Source organism: Echinops telfairi, unplaced genomic scaffold (assembly GCF_000313985.2).
Source record: "Echinops telfairi isolate 266 unplaced genomic scaffold, ASM31398v2 ScPeMD7_45;HRSCAF=164, whole genome shotgun sequence".
In the NCBI taxonomy this organism is placed as follows: domain Eukaryota; kingdom Metazoa; phylum Chordata; class Mammalia; order Afrosoricida; family Tenrecidae; genus Echinops; species Echinops telfairi.
Window position 1 is genome coordinate 482,664 of NW_022103943.1, and position 8,759 is coordinate 491,422.

At 40.3% G+C, this 8,759-nt stretch overlaps 1 protein-coding gene across 1 annotated transcript; it reads left to right on the plus strand.

The window, feature by feature from the left end:
- Positions 1–2,039: 2,039 nt before the first annotated feature.
- LOC101657915 (histone-binding protein RBBP4-like) lies at positions 2,040–3,319 on the plus strand. The gene is given in 2 exon segments (XM_045290644.1): positions 2,040–2,476; positions 2,478–3,319. Coding segments are annotated over 2 exon segments (1,272 nt in total). The 3' UTR covers positions 3,313–3,319.
- Positions 3,320–8,759: the final 5,440 nt, after the last annotated feature.

The window sequence follows — 8,759 nt, forward strand, 5'->3', positions numbered from 1 at the left end:
TTTTTCATATATGGCTTGTATAATATTGAGGAATTTTCCTTCTATTCCTATCCTCTTGAGTGTCTTAAATAGGAATGCGTGTTGGATGTTGTTGAATGCTTTTTTCATATCTATCTATATTATCATGTGCTTCTTATCATTTTTCCTGCCAATGTGGCGAATAGTGATTTCAGCAGTTTTTTAATAGTTTTCATGAGTCAGAATTGACTCAATAGCAGCAAGTTTTATGTATTTTACAGTCCTGATTAAATTTATTTTTAGGTATTCTGTTCTTTTACAGATCATTGTAAATGACATTGTTTTCTTCGTTTCAATTTCAGATTTCTTATTGCAGGTGTACAGAAATCCAAATTATTTTCATTTGAACTCTGCAACTTTGTTGAATCCCTCTATTAGCTCTATAAGTTCTCTTGTGGGCTCTTATGCTTCTATATGTAGGAGGATACCATGCATGAATAGAAATAATTTTACTTCTATTCCAATCTTCATAACTTTTATTTCCTTTTTTTGTCATATTGCACTGACTAGGGCTTCTAATACAATATTGAATAGAAGTGGTGAGAGTGGGCAATCTTGTCTTGTTCCTGATTTCAAGAGGAAAGTTTTCAGTCTATCTCTGTTTGTTGTTAGCTATTCACTTCTCATCTAGGCTTTGAATCATATTTAGAAATTTCATTTCTATTCCAATATTCTTTAGGGTTTTCATTAAGAAAGTGTGTTGTGTTTTGTGTAATATTTTTTTAGATCCATAGAGATAATCATACGGTTCTTTTCCTTTGTTTTACTGATTGGAGTGTTACATTGATTGATTTTCTTTTAACATTTATCTATTCCTGCATTCCTGGAAAAACATCGAACTTCATTGTAGTATATAAATCTTTTAATATGCTGTTGGATTCTGTTCTGTAGTATTTTTCTGAAGAGCTTTACATCTATATTCACAAGAGATGTTTCTTTACTTTTGGTATCTTTGTCTGGTTGGGGTAGGAGAATTATGTTTGCTTCATATAATAAATTAGAGAGTATTTCTTTCCTTCCTACTGTTTGGAAGAATTTAAACTGTATGGGTGCCAATTCTTCTTTCAATGTTATGTAACTCTCCTCAGTGAAATCATCTGGTCCAGGACTCTTTTTGTAGGGATTTTTTTTATCACTGATTTGATTGTTTTACGTGTTGTGGATCTGTTGATACTTTCTACTTCCCCATGAGTCAGTATGGGTAGGTTATGTGTTTCTAAGAATATATTTAATTTTATCTAGGTTACAGTAGTTAATATTCTGCTATAACTCTAAGTTTTTTTTCTAATCAGTTGTAATGTCCCCTCTTTTATTTTTTATCTTGGTTATTTAAGTCTTTTGTCTTACTTTATCAGTCTAGATAAGGCCTGTCGAATTCATTGATTTTTTTTCATAGAACCAACTTCTGGTTTTATTGATATTCCCTATTGTTACAGAACAAGGGTTTCATTTTGATAACTAAGGTGTAACTGTGAAGTTCCTCAAGTGGGTGATACTTCAATTTTTTGCTTCACATGAGAAGGAATTCATGCTGAAGCCTGTTTTGTAATCCAAGTGAATTTTTATAAAGGACAAAAATTTCTGGTTTTACAGTCTCAAAAGAGTACACGCTATTTCAGGGAAGCATGCCAAACCACACAGAAGCCACGCTGGAACGCACAAGTTGACACGAGCAACCTCTTGGAACAACGCACCCACATGTGTGGGACTGAGGCCAGAGAGAGATCACAGCAGGACTCGAGCAGTAGCAGGAGCTGGGTAAAAAGAGTAAGTGAGAAGAGAGAGAGGCCTTGGGCTCCAAATAGGTTCTGCATGGGCGCATGTGGGTTACAGGCAGGCCTGGAGCTGGCACTGAGGGGCCCACCCAGGGGGCACATGTGTGCCTCCTACCTCCACCTGCCTCTGACCAGGAGCATGGTAAAAAAAGCAAAGAGAAAAACAATAGAAACCGTAGCCTCCTCGCCCCTCCCGCAACGCTCTCCTTACAGATCCTTCCTGGCGCTCCAGTCTGACTGCCTGCCATGGCTGACAAGGAAGCAACCTTTGATGACGCCGTGGAAGAACACATGATCAACGGGGAGTATAAAATATGGAAAAAGAACACCCCTTTTCTTTACGATTTGGTGATGACCCATGCTCTGGAGTGGCCCAGCCTAACTGCACAGTGGCTTCCAGATGTAACCAGACCAGAAGGGAAAGATTTCAGTATTCAACAACTTGTCTTGGGCACACATACATCGGATGAGCAAAACCACCTTGTGATAGCCAGTGTGCAGCTCCCTAATGATGATGCTCAGTTTGATGCCTCACACTACGACAGTGAGAAAGGAGAATTTGGTGGTTTGGTCTCTGTCAGTGGCAAGATTGAAATAGAAATCAAGATCAACCATGAAGGAGAAGTAAACCGGGCCCATTACATGCCCCAGAACCCTTGCATTATTTCAACCAAGACTCCATCCAGTTCTTGTTTTTGACTACAAAAAACACCCTTCTAAACCAGACCCTTTTGGAGAGTGTAACCCAGACTTGCGTCTCCGTGGACATCAGAAGGAAGGGTATGGACTTTCATGGAACCCAAATCTCAGCGGGCACTTGTTTAGTGCTTCAGATGATCATACCATCTGCCTGTGGGAAATCAGTGCTGTTCCAAAGGAAGGAAAAGTGGTGGATGCAAAAACCATCTTTACTGGACATACTGCAGTTGTTGAAGATGTTTCCTGGCATCTACTTCATGAGTCTCTGTTTGGGTCGGTTGCTGATGATCAGAAGCTCATGATCTGGGATAATCGTTCAAACAATACTTCCAAACCAAGCCACTCAGTTGATGCTCACACTGCTGAAGTGAACTGCCTTTCTTTCAATCCTTATAGTGAATTCATTCTTGCCATAGGATCAGCTGACAAGACTGTTGCTTTGTGGGATCTAAGAAATCTGAAACTCAAGTTGCATTCCTTTGAATCACATAAGGATGAAATATTCCAGGTTCAGTGGTCACCTCACAATGAATCCATTTTGGCTTCCAGTGGTACTGACTGTAGACTGAATGTCTGGGACTTAATTAAAATTGGAGAGGAACAATCCCCAGAATATGCAGAAGATGGACCACCAGAGTTGTTGTTTATTCATGGTGGTCACACTGCCAAGATATCTGACATCTCCTGGAATCCCAATGAACCTTGAGTGATTTGTTCTGTATCAGAAAATAACATCATGCAAGTGTGGCAGATGGCAGAGAACATTTATAATGATGAAGACCCTGAAGGAAGTGTGGATCCAGAAGGACAGGGGTCCTAAATATTCTGTACTTCTGATTTTAGGTTCCCCTTTTTTTCTCTAAACCAGGAGATTGATTTTTAACACTGGTTTTGAGATATAAGACTATGTTTGGCAGAGAGACCGTAAGGCAAAATTTAATTTTAGAAAAGGTGCTTGGACCTTTTCCCAAAGAGGTTGAAGCACCCCAGTATGTCTCCTTCTGATGGGGTGTGTACTTAGAGGGTAGAATTATCTGAAGCCTTAACACCAAGCACCTGGTGCTTTTGTTTCACAGTGACTGAGTCTACCACTCTATCCTTTAATAAAGGTAAGACTGTTAGGAAAATCTGAACAGCCTTAGCCTTTAGGTTAGAAGCTGAATTACTTCTAAGTCAGTAGTAAAAATTAACTTTGACACAAGGTAAATCATGAGAGTCAGTTTAGCCTTTTAGAAAAAGTATTTTGTCCCAGGATTCATTTTGAAGTCTTAATCTTGGCACAAAAGAATTTTCAACTCTAAATCCATGTAATGAAAACAGCTGCCTTTCAGACCCCATATATTCCATCCTTTACCTCCCTGCTTGCCCCTCCCCCCAAAAAAAGTTTTAATTTGGGTCAACCTAAGGCAAGGTACTTTCCTCACAACACTGCAAGATGTGTCCATATATTCATCCTTTACTCAACGTGCAGGTGAGGGCTGCTACTGCAGGGCAGGAGACTCAGTCAGTGTTCCATTCCTTGGTGCATGGAGATCAGCACAGCCTGGGAAAGAGAATCCTAGGGTATTCTGCCTCCAGCCAACTCACATCAGTCAGTGTTTGTCGTTTTCACAGGGTGGACTGCTTGCCAAGTCCATGGTGCACTCTGGTGGGGGTGGGGGGTGGGGGGAAATGTGTCCAAAGGGTATGTGTAACTCTTTGCTAGGAAGCTTTTTTTTTGTTTCTGGGTTACAAATTCTGCCATAGATTTCTAAACAGCTCCTGCAAAGCTGAGAGAAATAAAGATTACATTTCTACTTTCTACAACTTGAAATTCTGTTGAAAGTTTATAATGAATTCCTGATGTTTTAGTGTAAGCTGGGTTGGGGAGAGGTTGCTACGAGTACGGTGTACATAAGGTCAAGGGTGGCTTTCCCCAGCAAATATTCGAGTGCCTCTTATTTATGGAACAGTGTGAATGGAAATCTATGTATTCAATGGGAGAGGGCTAGCTAACAATTTTGTCTGCCCAGGTAATTAACTTCACAAAAATAGCGCAATGCTTTATAGCTTCCATTTCTTTGAATTAATCATTGCCTTTTCCCTGTTGTATTTTTATAATCTTACCCATGTTAACAGATTATTTTTAATTATAAGATTGTCATTTCTGAAATATGTAAATCAGTATGCCTGGATAACACACAATAAAAGAAAATCTAAGTAAGTACTGCCCACCTGCATTTGAGCATGCCTAGTTCTGAGGTGGGGGTGGGGTCTTCATGCGTGGCTAATGCTCACCTGATTCCTTTCCAACCTCCTCTAGGGGGACTGTACAGGCATGGGAGGGACAAACCCTCATCCCTGTCTCTAACTGCCTAACATAACACCTTATATACATGAGTTTTATGTAGCACTTATGGATATGTGATACTGTGTGATGGATCCAATTACATCAGTTTAAATGATCCCACTCCTATTGACAGCAGATTTACATAGACATTCTCTTGTTTAATGAGGGCACAGTATATTTTTAGAACTATGGAATTACTGTTAAACATTCATAGTAAAGGTACCAGTCATATTGGAAGACTGATGTCAAAAGATTGCATGTTGTAAAATGAGAACCGAGCAGAATCTTCATTATAGTTGGAACATTGTGTATCCATAAGCAAGGTAAAATATACAGCAGGCCAGCCATTAAGTCAGCTCACGGGCTGATGGGTGCAGAGTCTTGTGGATCCAAGGTCAATGGAAATATGGCAGGGCGCCATTAGCTCTCAGGGTCAGACAGCCCACATGAAGCTGCCCATTAAAGCAGGCCCAGAGTCCCAGCAAGCAGGAAGGTGAAGGGGGAGAAAGAGAGTAAGGTTTCAAGTTTCTCTCTTTAAATAGGACACACCCAAGGAGGCATCACCAAACTACCACCTGATTGATAGGTTAGATTCCACCCCTACACTTTCATACAAATTCAAGTTGATATAAAACCTAACGGCCACACTGTTATTATCATAAAACTTACATTAAAGATCTTTGGGGGGAAATGTTTAGTGAAATGTGCGTAAGTCTCATATTGTTCTTGGGCAAACATAACACTCATTAATAAAGTGTCAATCAGTTTCCATACCCTCATTTCTTTTGTCCCATTATTAAAACTGACAGTTTATCTCTAGGACAACTTTTAGTGAAACTATTGTTAAGATTTTCTTAAACAAAAGCCTCAGTTAAACCTGAGAAAGCCTAAATTATGTTGATACAATTCTTAAAATTCCAAGACAAATTTGTACAAAGGGTATGAACAGACCTTTCTGGTACTGGGAACTAAAGTTGCTAAAGGTCCCAGGCAGCCCTAGAAAAAAGAAATATGAATTTAAAAAGCAAAAGAACCCTGTCCTTGGACTGTGGTTGTCCCAACCTTGGTGTGGTGGCTACCATTGCTTCTGCTACAGGAGCAGCCTCTTTCCTAGGAATGGCTCTGAGTTGTTTGTTTTTTCAAGGCCAAAGGGTGGGGTAAGAGTGGGACAGGCAACTCTGATGGTGCAACACTGCCATCTAGAGCCTAGCAGAAGTAACCAAGATTAAAAAAGGGAGACATAGGCTTTTTTCTGTTGGTGTTTTGCTTTCTGCCAATATCAGTTTGTAAGGTGTGAGGGACTTGAGAGAGTGAGCACTAAGAGGTACAGGCCAAAGTTTTGTGGAGAACCATTCCAGGCACTTGAAATTTCCCTTAGTCTCACCATGAGAATCACAGCAACAACAGCTGAGGACTTGGGTGGGAGTGGGGGCAGGGAGATAAGACTGCCTGGGATTAGTTAGTCCTGGGCCTATAGGACTGCACTTGGGAATAGAGCTTGGTCCTACCTACAGTATGTTCCTCCAGGTCTCTACCTCCACCTTTTATAGGAATATCTATGATTCAATCTGTAAGAGGTAGACTTGGATGTCCGGGTCCTGTCACCTTAAAGAACCCCACCCCTTTCTTCCCAGGTCACTCTCTGGTGCCCCACAGCCTCCAACATTATGGAGATCCTAGTCCACCCACCACAAGGAGCTCTTCATTATCTCCATGTCCCTTTTTTCACTCTCCAGCTCAAACACATCTCTTTGGCTCCCTTTTCTCTTGGCAACATCCTAACAATGGACTAACTGCACTTTCCACACTACAAAAATCAGCATCCACCCTCCTCATGATAGGAGAGAGCCTGCAGGCAGAGTGAGGGAAAAGAGGCCCATCAGGGAAGTAATGAGAGTGGGAGGATGTCAGGTGGTGTCATTTCAAAGCTTCTCACTGACACCCAGTCAATGTTGACTCAACGTCAAATTGACCTTTTAGGGCAGGCCATAACTGCTCCAGTGAGTTTCTGAGACTGTAACTGTTTGTGGGGATATAAAGCCCAGTTTTTCTCTTTAGGAGTGGCTGTTGGTTTTGAACCATGGGTCTTGAGGATTGTAGCCCAACTTGTAACTACTATGCCACCAGTGCTCTTTCTTCAACAGCCTAGGATAATTTCATTCTTAAACCAGACCTCTAGGCTGACTTTAAATTCCAGAGTCAACAAGCCCAAGACTCCTTTTGCTGATCAATTGAATGCTTACTTCCTTGTCCATGCCTGCTCAAGAACAAGCTGTGGACAGAGCATAACCAGGTTCGTGATTGTGTCTGAGAAATAGGACCAGAGTTGGGATTGGTCTGTTCATAATCTGGAAATACAATTAGGCCAATTATCTCACAGCTGATAAAAGCCCCTAGACACAGTTCATTCAGCAGCAACCTATTGAAGTCCCCACTTGCTGTGTCAGGTGCTTTTCTGTACTTTCCAAATATAGAGTACTTTGCTTACTGCTTGCAGTTTGAAGTGCATGAGTCTATTCTTCGATTTGATAGACCAAGAGCCCCTGGATATATCAGAGCAGTTGCAACAATTATATTCACTGATACATTGTTTGGGGGAAAAAAACAGAAATAATCAGACAGGAATTATCCCCATTTCCCCTAAACCCTGAATCTGCACTTATATTCTGTGTTGCCCCTCTGGAGGAAGTGAACAGATCCTTCCAACTTAAGGCTGGACCCTTTACCTCTGATCTGGATTCTGTGCTCTTTTCCTTACTCAAGATGGGGTTTTGTTGTTATGTGCCTTCAAGTCAGTTCTGGCTCACAACAACCCCTATATATAAAAGAAAGAAACACCTGGTCCTGTGCCATCTTCACAACTGTTTTCATGTGTGAGCCCATTATTGCAGCCACTGTGTCAATCTATCTTGTTGAGGGCCTTCCTCTTTTCTCCTGCCCCTCTACTTTACCAAGCATGATGTCCTTCCCAAGGCATAGGCTTTTGCAATTGTCATTCATTAGTCCTGAGTTAGTAAGTTCTCCATTTCCACTAGATCTACTTAACATGCTGTTTCTCATACCGTAAATGATATGAAATAAAAGATAAAACCTTATCCTATCTTCTTGTAAGGTACTGCCACAAATCCCTAATGTTCCAAAAAGCAAATATTTCTCCATTTATGTAACAAATATATAACCATTCTATTTGCAGTTGAATTTGTACATTCTTACCTCCAAAGGAAGGTGATTTTATCAAGCACACCAAAGACCTGACCTAGTGGTGGTTCAAAGTCAGCAGCTGCTCCACAGGAGAAAGATGGTACTCTTTGCCTCCAAAAGATTTACAAAGCCTGGGAAATCCTATATACCTTTGCCATAAGTCGGGATAGACTCTATGACAGTGAGTTTTGAGGTGAGTAAAGACCTACTTAATCCTCATCATGCTATATTGCTCAAATGTTTTTGGTGCATTTGAAAATTCCCTATTTGAAACCTACTCTTCTTTCTGTAAGAGAGATCTTTCTTTGTATTTTATTATTTTATTTGGAGTTTTAGCAATATACTTTCCTGATGTTTCTCCAACCACACTGGTCCCTCCATTCCCTCTCAGTGTCCAATTTTGCTCTTTTGTTTCTGCATAAATTTTAACCTTGCCACCTTCAGATGTTATATCATCCATTTTGTGATCATACAGCACCTACATAGTACGATTTTTCAAATTTCAAAGTTTAACAACAACCAAGATACAAACCTACCTGCTTGTTTGAATTACTGAAATCTTTAATTTAATAGTTTTCCATTGAAATCCATTAGTAGGTCTTGATTCCATCATCTGATTATATCCTGTTACTGTCTCTTCTTTTTTTTATCATTTTATTAGAGGCTCATACAACTCTTATCACAATCCATACACACATCAATTGTGTAAAGCACATTTGTACATTCATTGCCCTCAT